The sequence below is a fragment of the Mobula birostris genome, chromosome 11 (genome assembly GCF_030028105.1).
Source record: "Mobula birostris isolate sMobBir1 chromosome 11, sMobBir1.hap1, whole genome shotgun sequence".
In the NCBI taxonomy this organism is placed as follows: Eukaryota; Metazoa; Chordata; class Chondrichthyes; order Myliobatiformes; family Myliobatidae; genus Mobula; species Mobula birostris.
Genome location: NC_092380.1, coordinates 74,081,191 through 74,101,086, shown reverse-complemented (window position 1 = coordinate 74,101,086; position 19,896 = coordinate 74,081,191). Strand labels below are relative to the sequence as shown.

At 43.1% G+C, this 19,896-nt stretch overlaps 1 protein-coding gene across 1 annotated transcript in view; it reads right to left on the bottom strand.

Moving 5' to 3' along the window:
* cyp2r1 (cytochrome P450, family 2, subfamily R, polypeptide 1) overlaps positions 1 to 10,004 on the bottom strand; it is a 45,164-nt gene extending 35,160 nt beyond the window's left edge. The window contains exon 1 of the mRNA XM_072271374.1: positions 9,774 to 10,004. Coding sequence (XP_072127475.1) covers positions 9,774 to 10,004 — 231 coding nt within the window. The remainder of the gene's footprint in view (positions 1 to 9,773) is intronic.
* Positions 10,005 to 19,896: the final 9,892 nt, after the last annotated feature.

Sequence of the window (19,896 nt, the reverse complement as noted above, 5' to 3'; positions counted from 1 at the left end):
CCTGTAATACCATAGGCTCTTATATTATTTAGCAGCTTAATGTGCAGCACCTTGTCTAAGGCCTTCTGAATATCCAAGTAAACAACATCCACTGACTCCCTTGTCTATCCTGCCTGCAATTTCCTCAGAAAATTACAACAGTATTTGTCAGGCAAGATTTCCCATTAAGGAAATCATGCTGACTTTGCCTATTTTATCGTGTGCCTCCAGGTACCCCAAATCCTCATCCTTAATAATGGACTCTAACCCCTTGCCAACCACTGAAGTCAAGCTAACTGGCCTATAGTTTCCTGTCTTTTGCCTCCCTCCCTTCTTAAAAGAATGGAGGGACATTTGCAATTTTCCATTCATCTGGAACCATACCAGAATCTAATGATTCTTGAAAGGTAACCACCAATCCTCCACAATTTCTTCAGCAACCTCTTTCAGAACCCTGGGGCGTAGTCCATCTTGTCCAGGTGATTTACCTATCTTCAGACCTTTCAGCTTCCCAAGCACCTTCTCCTTAGTAATTGCAACTACACTCACTTCTGCCCCTTGACACTCTCAAACTTCTGGCATACAGCTAGTGTCTTCCATAGTGAAAACTGAGCAAAATACTCATTGAATGTCTGCCATTTGTTTGTCCCCCATTACTACCTCTCCAGCATCATTTTCCAACGGTCCACTGTCCATTCTTGCCCTTCCTTTACTCATAATATCTGAAAAAAATTGTGGTATCCTCTTTGATATTATTGGTTAGCTTACCTTCATAACTTTTCTCTCCTTATTGTTTTCATTGCCTTCTGTTGGTTTTTAAGAAGCATCCCAATTCTCTAGCTTCCCACTAAATTTTGCTATATTCATACTGTATGACCCTTTCCTCTCCAAAATCCTCTGCAATTTAGAACTAATTTGTTTACCAATAAAGTGTCTTCATCTAGAAATACTAACATAGCTTCCCAGAGATGCTGCCAGATGTGCTGAGAATTTCCAGGATTTTCCTTAAGAAACAATTTGATACAGTTTTTTCCAAGTCATATGTAGTATGTAAGAAAGCTCTTTCCCAAGGCAGAAATGCCAGCAAACAAATGTATACATGGACTTTAGTTAAATGTCTCACAAGATCACTTATAGTGGGCTGATACAGAATTTTAAAGCATGTGGCATCCATGGAGAATGGTACATTGGATTCAAAACTGGTTTGGGCCATAGAAAACAGTGGGTAATGGAGGATTGTTATTCTGACTGGAGGTCTGTAACCAGTGTTGTTTCAAAACAACACTGATCTCCCCACCCACCGATCTCCCTCCTGGCACTTATCCTTGTAAGCAGAACAAGTGCTACACATGCCCTTACACTTCCTCCCTTACCAGCATTCAGAGCACCAGCCAGTCCTTCCTAGTGAGGCGACACTTCACCTGTGAGTCGGCTGGGGTGATATACTGCGTCCGGTGCTCCCGATGTGACCTTCTATATATTGGCGAGACCCGACGCAGACTGGGAGATCGTTTTGTTAAACACCTACGCTCTGTCCGCCAGAGAAAGCAGGATCTCCCAGTGGCCACACATTTTAATTCCACATCCCATTCCCATTCTGGTATGTCTATCCACGGCCTCCTCTACTGTAAAGATAAAGCCACACTCAGGTTGAAGGAACAACACCTTATATTCCGTCTGGGTAGCCTCCAACCTGATGGCATGAACATTGACTTCTCAAACTTCCACTAATGCCCCACCTCCCCCTCGTACCCCATCCATTATTTATTTATATACACACATTCTTTCTCTCTCTCTCTCTCTCCTTTTTCTCCCTCTGTCCCTCTCACTATACCCCTTGCCCATCCTCTGGGTTTTTCCCCCCTCCCCCTTTTCCTTCTCCCTGGGCCTCCTGTCCCATGATCCTCTCATATCCCTTTTGCCAATCACCTGTCCAGCTCTTGGCTCCATCCCTCCCCCTCCTGTCTTCTCCTATCATTTTGGCTGTCCCCCTCCCCCTTCCACTTTCAAATCTCTTTACTAGCTCTTCTTTTAGTTAGTCCTGATGAAGGGTCTCGGCCCGAAACATCGACTGTACCTCTTCCTAGAGATGCTGCCTGGCCTGCTGTGTTCACCTGCAACTTTGATGTGTGTTGCTTGAATTTCCAGCATCTGCAGAATTCCTCGTGTTTGCGTTGTTTCAAAATGATCCATGCTGGGACTTCTGTTGTTTGATATGCAAGTAATTTGGATGAAACTGTAAATATGGATAATGTGGAAAGGATATAGATCAGTTGGAAGTATGCTCAGAGAATGGTAGATGGAGTTTAATCTGGACCTGTATGAGGTGTTGGACTTTAGGAGATCAAATGCAAGAAGAAATTGTAGAGTAAATGAAATTATCCTTTGGGTACTGAAATGCAGAAGGATCTTAGGTGAAATTCTATAGCTCTCTCAAAGTGGCAACACAAACAGCTGGGGTGATAAAGGTGACATACAGCATACTTGCCTTCTTTGGTAAAGGTGCTGAGTATGAATCAAGAAGTCATGTTGCAGTTGTAGGAAACTTTGGTTGGGACACATTTGGAGTATTGCTTGCAGTTCTGGTCGCTGTATTACAGGCTGGATGTGGAAGCTTTGGAAAGGATGCACAAAAACTTGCACCAGGATGTAGCTTAGATTAGAGAGCATTAATTGAAAGGACAATTTGGATTGTTTTCTCTGTAGTACTGGGGGCTAAGGAGTGACATGACAGAAATTTGTAAAATTACGAGAGGTACAGACAGAATAAATATTCAGAGTATTTTTTCCAGTAGGAGGGAAGTATCAAATAAGAAGCATAACTTTGAGTTAAGAGGGGTAAAAGGCAAGTTCTTTTTATATATATATAGAGAATGGTAGTGCCTGGAACACGCTGCCTGGGGAGGTAGTGAAAGCAGTTAGGACAGTAACATTTAAGAGATATTTAAATAGATGGGTAATGGATGGATATATAGTCGGTCATATGCAGGTAGGTGGGATTAGTTAAAATTAGCATGGTCTGTACAGACATTGCAGGTTGCTGGGCATTTCTGTGCTATCCTATATTCTACATTAATCAAAGGATACAGTTGTAATATAATTAGAAAATGAGTAAGAGGGAAGGTAAAGGATATAAATGGTTGTGAACTGAAATACACTACCTGGAAGGCAGGCTGAAGCAGATTCAACAATGATACAAATTCTCCAGATAAAGGCAATTAGTTGGGTATCAGAGAAGTGAAATTAATTAATTAATTGAACAGCTCTACAAAAGCAGCAATATGTACTCGATTATATTCCTCAGTGCTCTAATATTCTACGGGTGGTGTTCTAATGTATTAATTGATAAATCGATCTAGCATAATTACATTGCATTAAAACATTACTTTCCTTGACATCATTGCTTATGTCTTCCATTTATGAACCGTTGTATCATCTAATTACGAGAGAAGCAGTATCCTTTTTTAAGATATTCAAGATAGCTTGAGTGTCTCCTTCTGAGCCACCAGATCAAAGAATATGTTTAAGCCTAGATGATGATTTTGAATAATACAGTACGTCTTTTGCGTAACTATAGCCATGGTGGTGTAGCAGTTAATATGACGTTATTACAGCTTGGGGCGTCAGAGTTCAGAGTTCAATCCCAGTGTCATCTACAACGATCTGTAAAGTTTATACGTTCTTCCCGTGGAATGCACGCATTTTCTCTGGGTACTCCGGTTTCCTTCCACAGTTCAAGGACATTCTGATTAGTAGGTTAATTGGTCATTGTAACTTGTCCCATGATTAGGGTAGGGGGTTGCTGAGTGGCTCAGATCTCTAAATGAATAGCAGGCATGCTAATTGATTGCCTCTTACCCTCTATGAGGGAGCCATTTATGATCAAAGACTTGATATAACAGAATCAATTTCTAATGTGAGATATGCCTCTATCTTCAATATTTGCAGCTAACAGATGTTGCTACATAAATGTATAATCCAGACAGAGTGGAATAATAAAGCAGGAAGCATATTTCAAGAGTGCAAATATTGGGAGGAGGTTGAGGATTTGTGAGTCGTGTTTGTGGTGGTGTCAGGGACACAAAAGCTCAGAATTTCCTCTCCTTGCCTGGCAGAGGTCTCACGCTCTCTCTAAGCCCCTGAAGAATGTTTTTGGATGGTCCTTTACTGGGCTTATGAATGGGTATACTATGAAAATCTGATCTATCTTTTCAAACAGTAAGCCTCCCAGGATTCTTAACACAAAACTTTTCCCTCAATAAAAATCGAGAATCAGCAGAAAACTGGGCTATTTCAGTTTAACTGCTTCTCTCAGCTCTTATCACAATAATCATGAAGAGTTAAAATCTTCATTTACATCAGAAAATGTGTAATATCTTTATTTCATGTGTAAAATAGAATAAATAAATGTATCAGTATGTTATACTGTTGTTTGTTCATTCATTCAGCCCTGACGAAACGTCGACTCATCGTTTCTAACTGATGCTGCCCGACCTGCTGACTTCATCCAGCATACTGAAAGTGTTGCTTTAATCACACCATCTGCGGATTATTTCGTGTTTACTCTTCATTCACTTATACAAGTAATTGTACCCGATTGATTTATTGTGTAAACAGTTCAGAAAATTCTGCCCATAGACTTTTGAAGAAAGTAGTATCATACGGCACCACAAAATACATCTTATAGCCAATGTTTGGAGTAAAGGGTCATAGGGCACATTACCCTGTACAGTGATCATACTTGTGGAGAGTCAAAAGGCTTTACTGTACTGTGTCAAGGAATACCCATTCTGTCATAACAATAGGGTTTATACATCTGATCCGGTTACACCAGATTAATGTTGGTCCACAGGATATGATGTAGGATTTCACAAATAAAATGACATGAGGCATTTTATGTTTAAGAAAAACTGTTAACTCATTTATTGTACTCCAAATACTGAACACCAACAGTACAGTAACAGAACTTCATGCAATACGTCATCATGTCAGACCAGTCTCTTAAAGTGAACCCCATCTCAATGTTGGTGGTTAAAAATTATGTACGATTCCTCTAATTACATTATCCTACAAAGATACTAGAGAATTGTACTGGTAATGGAATTTAAATGTCATGAGAAAAAGGTGAGAATCTTCCTCTTTGGTGAAGGCCACTGCTTTGCACTTAGGTTGCACACATTTATTCACACACTTCAGTTCAGATTGTTTATTTCTTGCTGCATTAAGCCTTGAGCAACTGCCTTTTATAAACAGATGCAGATGTAATTAAACATGTATTGAGCTACCAGAGGAAGTGGCAGATATAGCTGCAGTTACAATGTTTAAAAGATACTTGGACAGGGAATGTTCAGAGGAATACAGGCCAAATGCAGCAAAGGAGATGAGCTCAGGAAGACAACACGGCCAGCGTGGATGAGTTAGGTCACTGGGCCTGTCTCCATGTCGTACAACCCGTGAATCAGAATCTAAGCACATTTACTGAAACTGTGATGGAACAAAAGTCATTAACGAAACAACTAAAGACAGTTGGACTACACTAGGGTACTTTGGGTAGGCCAAAAGGTTTGACCTTCAACAACCACAACCTCTCCTTTGTAAATGGCTTGACTGCCATCAGGACTAGACTCCATTGGCTCTGAATCTGGAAGCAGCAATGAAAGAATAAAAGAAAAGATTCAAGATTGTTTAATGTCATTTCCAGTACACAAGTGTAAAGGAGAATTAAATAATTATTATTTTCGATTTGATGCAGCACAGAAAACTCAATAAAGAACACTATAATAAAAACACAATAAATATAAATACACCAGATAGCTTATATAAGATTGATGGTATGTCCATAAAGTGACACTAGGCACAGGAGTGTCTGTACAGAAGGTGACTCTGACAGGAAATAATAAAGTAGTGGTGGTGGAGAGAGTTAGTGGGTGGAAGTGTTGGTCAGTTTTACTGCTTGGGGAATGTAACAGTTCTTGAGGCTAGTGGTCCTAGTGTGGATGCTATGTAGCCTCCTCCCTGACAGGAGTGGGATAAAGAGTTTATGAGCAGGCTGGGTGGGATCCTTTAGGATGTAGCTGGCCTTCTTTCTGGCACCTTTCAGTATACACATTCTTGATGGTGGGTAGGCTGGTGCCGCTGAAGCATTGGACAGTTTTGACAACCCATTGTAGAGCCCATCAGGTTCCCCCTTCTCCAGCCTCTTATCTCTTTCACCAATCAACTTCACAGCTCTTTACTCTACCCCTTCCCCTCTCCCGGTTTCACCTATCACCTACCACCTTGTACTTCTTCCTCTCCTCCCCCCACCTCCCCGCTCTAAATTCTCATCTTTTTTTCCCCCATTCCTGACGAAGAGTCTCAATCCAAAACATCAACTGTTTAGATGCTGCCTGGCCAGCTGAGTTCCTCCAGCATTTTGTGTGTGTTGCTTGGGAGAGAAAAAAGTACTTGATAGTTTCTTGTTCACAAGCAAGGAAGTTTGGGACTTCCACGTTCAGGTGCCAGTCCTGAACTTGCTGGCCCAGCTTTTGTTAATAATTTCTGGGCTATGCTCTAATGTTGAGCAATAGAGCATGAACTTGTTGCAATTCCTCAGCAGACACTTATGGTGGGTAACTCATTCAAAGGATTTACACCAGCTGTGGCTGCAGGCAAGAAGTGCAAAGTTCTTCACATTGCTTAAAAGTTTTTAAATGCTTTGAGGTGTTATTTAACCTTTTAATTTTTATATATGTTCAATAATTTTGAAGATATTTTTGTTTTGATTCTATTTAAAAGGTTTTTCAATGTCAGAACATTCTGAAACATTTGGTTGGTTTATCTAGGCATGACAAAGCCAGCTGTTGAGCAAATTGATGTGCAAGGCTTGATCTGGCGGTAACTTGATATTTATACAGGTTTGCTTCTGCCAGTTAACAGTTGCAGATTTGCAAAGAGTAAGTTGTGCTATGTGTAGTATTGGCAGCAAGTTCTACTCAAAGTGTTATTTGTTTTTACACAGAATCCTTCATTTTCTGAAGCAATCATGTTAAGAAATTACAATACACTGATTTTTTTCAGGACCATATATTTTGCTAAGCATGAATTATAGCTTTGTGCAACTTTAGAAACTCATTTGAACCTAATAGTTGGATAGATTTTTGCATAGTAGGGAATTAAAGGTTATGGGGAAAAGGTTGGTAGCTGCAGATGAATCCATGGCCAGATCAGCCATGACTTTATTGACTGGCAGAGGAGGTTCAATGGACCAGATGACCTACTCCAGCTCCTAATTCCATTATTCTTATGTTACAAAGCACAGGGTTTCAATTTTTCAAAGCAAGTCTAGATGGCAATCATAGTAGTTTGAGTTCAAGTCAATTCATGTAATTTCCTTTATTTGTGCTGGAGGAGGCTACAAAATGCATAGTATGTGGAGAAGAACAGAATCCAAATGAGAGCAACTTTGACATTTTTTGCAGCAAATTACATACGTGCAGAAATGTCACAGTTTCATGGAAAGAATGCTCCATGTATGTGTAACTGAATCACTTTGTGAGGAGAATAACCAGGCTTGGAACACAAATCTTCAAGACTTTGCACTGCCATTTGCTTTCTTCATTTCAAAGTCATGATGTGAATTGAATTGGCTGGATAGGTTTCTCGTTTGGGAAAAAAAAGAGGCCAAATTGATTAAAGATGCCTGTCAGATATTCAAAATTTGCATTTTGCACACACATGCTAGGCTGCAGCCTTACAGTGGAAGGTGATGTTCACAGCAACCTTTTCAGTCTGATACCCATTTAATTATCCAAGTTGGTTTAGGTCAACAAAGCTTGATTTCATCCATTAATTGTGATTATTACTTCATCCATAGCATACTGCTTTGAACTTTTATATGGTTATGTATTGGAGATCCTGGAGAATAACACTTAGCTTTCAGGTACAATATTATTATTCCGGCTGAGCCCTTTCACACTGAACCAGATTTGGTCCTGTTACATGACAGTAATAACCATTAGGGATTGGGCAACTCTGTCAAAGGTTGTGTTACAAACCATTCTTAGTGACAGACATTTAATTCCATTGTTACTCTTAAAGCTTCTTTAAGGTGTTGTTCAGCAGGGTGAAGTACTGAACTAACATTTCAGGGAAGGAAGTAAATGGTAATTCATGTGAAGTTTCCATGTTGGACTGTGACCTAATTGTTTCAGTAACTATTGAGGGCTCCCACATCCAATCTCTCTCTGATGTATATTACTGTATCAATATCTCTGGTGGGCCTGTGCCCTTTACATCCACACTCTTCCCACTCCCTGTCAGAAAAGATGGACATGGAAAAAATTTTGGATGTTGTAGAAAATTATGATTTTGTGTGACTACTGCATGATCAGTCTGTCAGACAACTCTCTGTTGTTCCTTAAACTTACATTGAGTCTTGATGTAATAGAGCAGGAGGCTACAGGCAGAGAGATCAGAATAGGAGTTGGATGATGAATTAAAATGGCAGGCAACTGAAAGACTGTTTTGCAGCCTTTCAGATAATATTGAATTATAACTTTAGTTAACATGTCCTTCCTTATATATAAAAACTTTTACCACCTACCACTTGTTTTTATTATGCACTCCGTGCCTAGCCTGACCTTCTGAACACATCCCAGTGTGCCTGAACTCCATCACCAACACGTTGCTTAACCATGGTACAGTGTCCCAACTGCCCAAGTTAATCAGAGAAATTCCTTTGGTTGTGCCATATTTCATCACGACGTCAACTTGTTTCTCCTTCTCAGGTCTGATAAGAGTCTCTCATCTGAAACTTAAACTGTTTGTCTTTCCACAGATGCTAACTGACCTGTTCAGTTTTACCAGTTTTATTTTCATTTTATGATTTTGTATTATATTGGCTCTGTTTTTCTTATCCCACACATTTCAAGCTGCTAGGCTACACATATAGCCCCTTTGTTCCCTGCATCTCTCACTATCATCACTCCTACTAAAAACTAATTCACAGCTCTATGTCACCTCTCAGTCTCCACCCAGCTGAAAGGAATCACCTGCAGTCTATTTAAACCCAGCTCTCACCCATTGAATCAGTCAACCTCAATAAGTTGCTCCTAGCTTTCAGTTACCTTGATGTGTTATGTATCTGTCCTCTCTTGTTCTGTGGCTTGTTATTTTGTAGTTTATTAGTAAAATATCATTTACTGCCAAATTGTCTCTAATACTTTGCGTTTGGGACAAGCCTCCTCTACATTTCCAGACACACTCTTTGCAGTTTTGATGAAAGATTGCAAACTTAAAAGTATCCTGGGCTAGAACATATTCATTCCATTGCAAAGTGTTTTAAAAGATTCTACTCTTGTTGCCTTTATCTCTTTTGTGTTCCACTTCCAAGGCCTTGAATTTTCAGGAGGACCTTTAATCCTCCAGGTCTTCCATTGCTGATTATTCTGCCCTACCTAATTTCCTTCCTTTCTTCGCCATTCCCCTTTAAAAACTCTACCCAACCTATACCAGTGACTTAAGTTTCAACTACGACTTTTTTTTCCCCATTAAAGGCCCTAAAATACACGAGACTCGACATCACACGGATGCCATGGACTTGATCATCACTTGGCAGCAAGATAAATAAAGTACAAAGGTCCTTCCAGATTTTTCTCCGAAGTTCGCTCTTGCGATCGGACCAATGGGACCGGTTCTCAACAGAGGATGAAATCGGCAGTAATAAGGTAACAATTTTGGAACGAGAAATGAATTAGAATGATTAACCTACAGTGACCGAGCACACCTGCAAAACAGTTCATTTGTTTCAGTACCTGCCCATGAACTTCACTCTGTTTTTTCATGAAGACATGCGGCTCGGTGATGAGGGAGAAGACGCTTCCTATAAGAGGTAGGGCGGCGGGTCCAGGCGGGAAACCCTGGGGTCTCTTCTGCTTCAGCAGATGGCGCATCAACAACAGACTCAGCAGCAGCAAGAGCAAGGTACCCAGGACGGAACAGACGTCCGAAAAAGAGGGCGCGCAGCCCGGCCACAGAGCCGACATCACTCAAGCGCGTTCCGCAGGCAACTCGTCTCCAGACAGATGTTGCTTTCGCTCTTCATCTGTCGCTAGTCCCGCCTCCGCGCCTTCATTGGATAAATTCCCAAAGGCTGCGTCTTTCTGATTGATCGACAATTGTTGTCAATCCACCTCGCCGGTGTGTTGGTTTTCATTTGGATTCTCCTCATCGGGGAGCTTTCTGCGGGAGTTTGGTCCGCGTGGCCCTGGGAGTCAGTGGGGCAGTCCAGGACTGTTGACCGTTTGTCAGAGTCTTCCTCCTTCTCAGCAGTCAAGCACGATGCCCACTTCTGTCCGAGGTGACTAATGAGCCGAAAGTGGGAACGGAAGACTACTACAGATGGAGCAGAGGTGGTTGGCGGTGTAAACGGTTGGAGCACCCTTTCTGCCATTTATAGAGGGCTTCTGTGTGCCCTGCATAGACCAAAGGTTCTCAATGCTGTCCCAAATCCCCCTTCTCTAGTAATAGCCAGGAATTCCCAAGAGTCAGTAAGGATGCTAATTTTTTTCAAGGAAGCGCCATCCTTCAATCTTTTCGCTATCAACAGCCACTCCCTTTCCATGCCGTGCCAGAGTGCTCACATCTCTTAAACTGCTACCATTAATATCAATCAAGATATAACATAATTCCTATGGATGACCTGAGCACTGTTGTCCAGAATCATAGTAAGGGCAAGTTGAACCCATGCTTTCTGTCTGTGCTGCATTAGAAACAGAGACATAGATCTACAGACACTGCTTGATGAAAGTATCAACGTGGAGCTGTCTATTATTACTGCCTATAAGGAAGAAAGGATGCCAGACACTGTATAACCCTTTGTGGTTGGTTGAATTTGGTAGACCCATGACCTCTTTCATAACAGGCATGCATATGAGGGCAGTGAGAAACAAAACCTGTAAAAGACCATATCCCATCCTGACCAAAGGATTCTAACGGTTGTGTGTACTTTTTAACCTCTGTTAGCATAAACTAACATCCAATGTAGGCACATGAAATGTTATATCTGATGGTAGCCCTTAACCTGTGACATATGAGCAATTAGGAACACTGTCACAACTTACTGTTCAATGTCCTGGTTGTCACAACTCATCAAAGGTGGATACAATGGGAGAAATCTGTTGATTTCAATTGTTTAAGTCTTAGAGCATGGGGTCTCTAGAGAATTTTCAATGCAACAAATCTAGTGGAGCTGTCGGGTGCAGTCTAGGTGCACCATGGTAGGGGACTCTAGGACAAGAGGGCACGACTTCAGGATTGATTAGAACAGAGATGTGGAGAAATTACTTTAGTCAGAGGGTGGTGGATCTGTGGAATTTGTTGCCACAAGCAGCTGTGGAGGCCAAATTTCTCTGTGCTTTTAAGGCAGAGATAGATTCTTGATTAGCCAGGGCATCAAGAGGTATGGGGAGAAGGCAGGGGAGTGGGGATGACTGGAAGAATTGGATCAGCCCATGATTGAATGACGGAGCAGGCACAATGGGCCAAATGGCCTACTTCTGCTCCTATATCTTTTGGTCTTACGGATTCCTGCCGCATTGGCCGTTCCCTTTTATCCCTTCTGCATTTTAGGACACGATACAAACGCTTAAAAACCAGATGATCAAACTCAAGCACAGTTTCTTTCTTCTGAAATAACTACCACTCTTACACCTACCTATTTCCTGGTGGTACTGCCACCTTCTTAAACCTTTTGTGTACCTCTTCTGTTCTTGTCTCTTCAGTACTTCCTTTTACACTACCTCAGTTTGCACCGTTGTTTTGTTTTGTACTCATCGGTGTATTTATTGTTACCATATACAGTGGATTCCGGTTAATTGGGTCATCAGTTAATCAAGGCAGCCATTTATTTGGGACAACTTTTAAAGAACAAGAACTAATCGAGAAAATAGCCAGGATCCCCTTCATTTATTTGGGACTCAATGCCACTTAATTGGGCAGGAGACTGTAGCTGAACAGTTTCTAATTAGCATCAGTCACATGCAATGTGTGGCCATTAGGCACCACACCATGCTTCGTGTGAACAATATCTAAACAGCATCAGTTTCATTTGTTTATCTTCAAATAGCAGTGAATGTGGTCACTGATATTTAGTGAGAAATAAGCAGTAAGAAAATTCTGAACTGTGTTGCTCACTGCAGTTTCAAGCAGTCGGGTTCAGAGATGCCAGAAAAGGCTAGGAGTGAAAATGAAACAATTTCACTCCTTCAACAGGTCAGGGATTACAAAGAATTTGAAGGTATTGACAATCACCTTGAATGTTATAATGAAAATGAAGAGTTGGAGGATGCAATTGTCAAAAGCATTGCATGAAGGCAGTCCATTATCTGCACTAGGTGTCTGTACTAATTTTCTTCATTCACAGTCAAAAGAATATGACGCGGAGGAATTCCTCCATCTGTAAGTATTAGGAATTAATACATAATTTTATAGTATCGTAGTAGTATTGGTAGTGTTCTAATTTGTTCTGTATTTCATTTAAATACATAATTAGTTACTCAGTTTCTCTTTTTGAACTATTTCCATGAAGCTTTAGCTAATTGGGGTAGCTGCCTAATTGGGTCAAAATGTCTCAATTAACCAGAATCTAATGTATAGTATTTAATCTGTGTACTTCATGCAAGCAAGGAATGTCATTGCCCACTGGTGTATATAACAATAAATTAATCTGGTTGCATCAGTTGAGTTCTTTAACCATGTAATATACTATCACCAGTGGAAAAGTTATCAGCTCCAGTGATATCTGTCAGTTTTTGCACTTGTAATAAGTTCTGTCATTAAAGCTGCAAACTAAAATCTAACTTCTCAGAATGATTAGCTGTCTATTTTGAGAGAGGAGAGGAGTAATTTATGTGAATCAACAGTAGCATTCCTACTTGAGGACCTTATCCTGCCGAGAATGACAGAATTTAATTTACCCTTTGAACGTACAATTCAATTGTTCCCGAAAGGGATTGCACCCAATACCGTGGCATGGCCTAAATTGATACCGAAAATCCACATTTGAGATCCTGTCAATTCAGGGTGAAGTATGTTTGTGTATACCTTGACCCAATGTAGATTTTAGATGATGTTATGATAATAGCATGTGCTATCCAAATACTACATTTGTAGTGCCCGTTCACGAACTTACTGTTCAAACAGAGCAACTACTGAAGAAGCTCGTACTAATAATTTCACTAGCATTTGCATTGAACTTGGCCATGATACCAAAGTGACAGTGGACACACTATTTAGTTCCATTAGTCTCCCCTCAAATATGAACAAGACAAAGGCCAATAATTAGGCACATTTTCTGAATTATTCTTCACTTGCACAAGAGAATATCTTGGTAAATCCATTTGAACTGGTTAGCAAGACAAGCCTGATGTCCATCTGAAATCTTTATTAGAACCCACACTCAATAGGACAGATCAAAGCTGAACAGACATTTTGCAGTTTTGTCAAGAAAGAATCTCCAGTCGTTTCCATTACATCTCAGTAGAGATGTCCAGTGATCTCAAGGTGATGACAAGTCATCACAAGTTACATTGACTTTGTATCATATAATTCTGAAGTACACAATGATATGCCAAATAGTTTCTAGCTACTTGTTGGGTTAATTCTCAACAGAATTATCTTCTGTTTTTGTTAACATACTAGATTAGATTAGATTATGAGGACACGCAGTCCTCTTTTATTGTCATTTAGTAATGCATGCATTAAGAAATGATACAATGTTTTTCCAGAATGATATCACAGAAACACATGACAAACTGACTTAAGAACTAACAAAAACCACATAATTATAACATACGGTTACAACAGTGCAAAGCAATACCATAATTTGATAAGAGCAGACCATGGCACGTTAAAAGTCTCAAAGTCTCTCGACAGGCCCATCATCTCACGCAGACGGTAAACCTCCAGCACTGCAAACTTGCCGATGCAGCATACTGGAAACATCCGACCACAGTCTGACTCCGAGTCCGTCCGAAAGTTCTGAGCCTCCGATCAGCTCTCTGATACTGAGCACCGAGCACCATCTCTGCCGAGCGCTTTGACCCCGGCCCCGGCAACAGGCAATAGGGAACACCGAGGATTTGGGGCCTTCCCCTCTGGAGATTCTCGATTGCACAGTAGCAGCGGCAGCGAAGCGGGCATTTCAGAAGTTCCTCCAGGTGTTCCTCCGTGCTTCTCACGGCTATCTCCATCAAATCCGGATTGTGCACGGCCCCCTAGTTAACACATACGATATTCATTCGGAACGGCCGCGTGTGCTGCGTCGTGCCGCCATCTTCTCCTCCCTCCACTCAATTTTCTGTATGGATACCCTTGTGGTCTTTTGGAGGTAGCTATGGTAACTGGAGGATGAGACTAAGTTGGGGGCAGTGAGCGGTGACATTGCCCAATCTTACCCTGATGCAGGGTTTCAACTCAAAATGTCAACCAACACTTTGCTTTCATAGATGCAGCTTGGCCCATTGTGTTCTTCCAGCAGATTATTTTTTCCTCTCCATCTTCCAGGCTTCTAAGGCTTATTGCTGCTGATTTAAAAAAAACTGTTGTCGGTAATGATAAATGCTGTTGGTTGTACAAATGAAAGTTAAAGGAGCCCATTACAAATAAAACTGTAAACAGTTATGCTTTATTTGCTTCTGCTTTGTCTTAACTTCATGATGCCATATAATTCTACAGAGTTTTTGGTATATACCTTGTTCAGAAGATACGCTAAGCACTGAGTTCCAGGAACGAATGGAATTCTATCTTTCCACATATATGTACCTGAGAATCACAGGATTGTGAATGAACAATGGACATTGGAATGAGGCCAGATTGTCCTTAGGCAAGAGTTAATTCTATTCATAACCAACCTTTCATCACAATAGACGTGAATGCTAATGGACAATAGTCATTGAGGCAACTCACCCTGCTCTGCTATGGTAGTGGTATGATTGATGCCATTTTGATGAAGGTGGGAACTTCTACCTGCAGCAGTGAGAGACTGAAGCTGTCCTTGAACACTCCAGCCAGCTGGTTGGCACATATTTTCAGTATCCTGCCAGTTACATCATTAGGGCGGGTGTGTGATGAACTTAGAGCATGAATCAATGTAAGGAACTATGATGTGGGTTGACAGAGGGACAGAAATAGATTGTAAGGCTGAGTACAGGGCTATGGTAGGAAACTTTGTCACATGGTGTGAGCAGAATTATCTGCAGCTTAATGTGAAAAAGACTAAGGAGCTGGTGGTGGACCTGAGGAGGGCTAAGGTACTGGTGACCCCTGTTTCCATCCAGGGGGTCAGTTGGACATGGTGGAGGATTACAAATACCTGAGGATACGAATTGATAATAAACTGGACTGGTCAAAGAAGACTGAGGCTGTCTACAAGAAGGGTCAGAGCCGTCTCTATTTCCTGAGGAGACTGAGGTCCTTTAACATCTGTCAGATGATGCTGAGGATGCTCTACGAGACTCTGGTGGCCAGTGCTATCATGTTTGCTGTTCTGTGCTGGGGCAGCAGGCTGAGGGTAGCAGACACCAACAGAATCAACAAACTCATTTGTAAGGCCAGTGATATCGTGGGGATGGAACTGGACTCTCTGACCGTGGTGTCTGAAAAGAGGATGCTGTCCAAGTTGCATGCTATCTTGGACAATGTCTCCCATCCACTACATAATGTACTGGGTGGGCACAGCAGTACGTTCAGCCAGAGACTCATTCCACCGAGATGCAACGCTGAGCGTTATAGGAAGTCATTCCTGCCTGTGGCCATCAAACTTTACAAATCCTCCCTTGGAGGGTCAGACACCCTGAGCCAATAGGCTGGTCCTGGACTTACTTCCTGGCATAATTTACATATTATTATTTAATTATTTATGGTTTTATATTGCTATATTTGTACGCTGTTCTTGGTTGGTGCAACTGTAACAAAACCAAATTTCCCTCGGGATCAATAAAGTATGATTATGACTATGACTATGAGATGCTTAAAGTTACAGGGTTTTGATATTTTTGAAAAGGTAGTGGAGGTAAAAATGGTGGTGATGGGGGAGGTGTAATGCAGTATTATAACTGCACTCAGAGAGAACATTGTCACAATGGCGGGGGCATTGGGAGCAAGGGTGGACCCAAATGCAAGATACATCTTGTGAGGTTACTTAGATTTAGTTTATTGTTCGATACCAGGAGAGCTAGGCAGGAGCAGGAGTAGCGAACTGGACAAAGACTCAGGACTACTACTAGACTGGGACTAGGGGTCTGGGCTAGGACTCGGAATTGGATCCCAGAACTAGAGGAGACATGAAGAGGCTAGGGTATGGACTCTGAGCCAGAGACTGGGCAGGGACCCAGTACCTGGGTCTTGCCTTGGGCTCGGACCCCAGAACCAGACACAGACATGACATGGGCTAGGGAGAGGAGGAACATGGAAAAACAGAGCCTCGGTCTCGGGAGAGCAGGTACATGGAACCATGGACACATACACAGAACACAGAGCCGGGACCCCTCCTTGGAAACAGGACATAGGGCCGGGACTCACACACAGAACAGAGAGCCAGGACCCCTCCTTGGGTACAGGACACAGGGCCGGGACTCGCACACAGAACAGAGAGCCGGGACCCCTCCTTGGGTACAGGGCATAGGGCCAGGACTCATGACCCCTCCGTGGGGCAACGGCAAGATGGCCTGACTTACCCCACGGAGGCGAGGACAAGACAAGACAGAACACGGCACCCAGCGGAGCAATGGCAAGATGGCCTGACTTGCCCCACGGAGTTGAGGACAAGACAAGACAAACACCAAAGAACAACACAGTTCCTATCTAGCTCCAGCGATAGAACTAGACCGAGATGCAGGCGAAGGCTACAGATGAGGGCTAGAGGCGAGAGGGGCAGAGAAGGGATTCAGACAGGGGGGTAGGACAGGAATCACAGACCGCCAGGGCCAGGACTTGACTAGGTACTCGGATGCCGCCAGAGCCAGGACTTGACTCGGTACTTGGATGCCGCCAGGGCCAGGACTTGACTGGGTACTCAGATGCCACCAGGGCCAGGATCTGACTGGGTAATCGGATACCGCTGGAGCCAGGACTTGGACTTGGACGTGGTACTTGGATGCCGCCGGAGCCAGGACGTGGTACTTGGAACCTCTGGGTAGTGGCGAGCTCTAGACTCGGCCCAGGAATGGTAGACAGCGGTGCCTGATTCTCTCCGGCGGGTTAACTGACGGACCCACCTTGATGAGGAAACTTTGCAGGCTGGCTTTGGCGGGGTAACTGGACAGGGTTGCTCTGGTGAGGAAGGGCGAATTACTGGCATTCGCTTCGGCAGAGACTAGGCTTGCTCCGGCCAGATGACAGCGGCACACCATACCTTTGATGACTTTGCAGACGCTCCCGTGCCGAACGGCTGAAAGCCGGAGACTATAAACTACCGGTTCAGCTGAGCGTTAATTGCCTCTAATCACCAAAGCTGAGGGACACGGGAAAACAGGGAATCAATGGTCTGGATCGTAACATAAACAAAGTAAATTTAAAGGGAACCCGATCCGGACCATGACTAACATATGGAGGGCTCATCCGTTGAGTCTATATGGGTCGAGCTCAAAAATAAGAAAGGTACAATCACTGTGTTGGGACTATACTACAAACCTCCCAATAGGAACAGATCACTTTGAGGAACAGGTTAAGAAGGAGCAGGATTTGGTAGTGCATCCAAGAGGGTTTCTTAAACCAAAATGTAGACAGTGTCACAAGAGAAGTGGCTGTACCAGACTTGATGTTGGGCAATGAGCTGGCCAGGTGAATGAACTTTCAGTGAGAGAATGGGTAGGGAACAGTGACCTAAACTCCTTAAATTTTAAGATAGCTATAGGTAACGATAAGTATAAACATTGTGGGAGAACATTAAATTGGAGCAGGCCAAATTCTGAGAGTCTCAAACACGAGGAATTCTGCAGATGCTGGAAATTCGAGCAACACACATCAAAGTTGCTAGTGAACGCAGCAGTCCAGGCAGCATCTCTAGGAAGAGGTATAGTCGACGTTTCAGGCCGAGACTCTTTCTCAGGACTAACTGAAGGAAGAGCTAGTAAGAGAATAGAAAGTGGGAGGGGGTGGGGGAGATCCAAAATGATAGAAGACAGGAGGGGGAGGGATGGAGCCAAGAACTGGACAGATGATTGGCAAAAGGGATATGAGAGGATCATGGGACAGGAGGCCCAGGGAGAAGGAAAAGCGGGGGAGGGGTGAAACCCAGAGGATGGGCAAGGGGTATAGTCAGAGGGACAAAAAGGAGAGTGAGAGAAAGAATGTGTGTATATATAAATGAATAACGGATGGGGTATGAGGGGGAGGTGGGGCATTAGCGGAAGTTAGAGAAGTCAATGTTCATGCCATCAGGTTGGAGGCTACCCAGACGGAATATGAGGTGTTGTTCCTCCAATCTGAGTGTGGCTTCATCTTTACAGTAGAGGAGGCCGTGGATAGACATGTCAGAATGGTAGAGGATTACAAATACCTGGGGATACGAATTGACAATAAACTGGACTGGTCAAAGAACACTGAGGCTGTCTACAAGAAGGGTCAGAGCCATCTCTATTTCCTGAGGAGACTGAGGTCCTTTAACATCTGCTGGACGATGCTGAGGATGTTCTACGAGTCTGTGGTGGCCAGTGCTATCATGTTTGCTGTTGTGTGCTGGGGCAGCAGGCTGAGGGTGGCAGACACCAACAGAATCAACAAACTCATTCGTAAGGCCAGTGATGTTGTGGGGATGGAACTGGACTCTCTGACGGTGGTGTCTGAAAAGAGGATGCTGTCTAAGTTGCATGCCATCTTGGTCAATGTCTCCCATCCACTACATAATGTACTGGATGGGCACAGGAGTACATTCAGCCAGAGACTCATTCCACCGAGATGCAGCACTGAGCGTCATAGGAAGTCATTCCTGCCTGTGCCATCAAACTTTACAATTCCTCCCTTGGAAGGTCAGACATCCTGAGCCAATAGGCTGGTCCTGGACTTATTTCATAATTTACTGGCATAATTTACATATTACTATTTAATTATTTATGGTTCTATTACTATTTATTATTTATGGAGCAAATGTAATGAAAACCAATTTCCCCCGGGATCAATAAAGTATGACTATGACTATGACTATGAATGGGAATGGGATGTGGAATTAAAATGTGTGGCCACTGGGAGATCCTGCTTTCTCCGATGGACAGAGCGTAGGTGTTCAGCAAAATGATCTCCCAGTCTGCGTCGGGTCTCGCCAATATATAGAAGGCCATATCGGGAGCACCGGATGCAGTATATCACCCGAGCCGACTCACAGGTAAAGTGTCGCCTCACCTGGAAGGACTGTCTGGGGCCCTGAATGGTGGTAAGGGAGGAAGTGTAAGGGCTTGTGTAGCACTTGTACCACGTATTTCATGCACATCTGCTCTCACTCCATCCTCCCGCTACCCCACTAGGAATAGGGTTTCCCTGGTCCTCACCTACCACCCCACCAGCCTTCGGGTCCAACATATTATTCTTTGTAACTTCCACCACCTCCAACAGGATCCCACCACTAAGCACATCTTTTCCTCCCTTCCTCTCTCTGCTTTCCGCAGGGATCGCTCCCTATGCGAATCCCTTGTCCATTCGTTCCCGCTCTCCCATCCCTCCCCACTGATCTCCCTCCTGGCACTTATCCTTGTAAGCAGAACAAGTGCTACACATGCCCTTACACTTCCTCCCTTACCACCATTCAGGGTCCCAGACAGTCCTTCCAGGTGAGGCGACACTTCACCTGTGAGTTGGCTGGGGTGATATACTGCGTCCGGTGCTCCCGATATGGCCTTCTATATATTTGCGAGACCCGACGCAGACTGGGAGACAGCTTTGCTG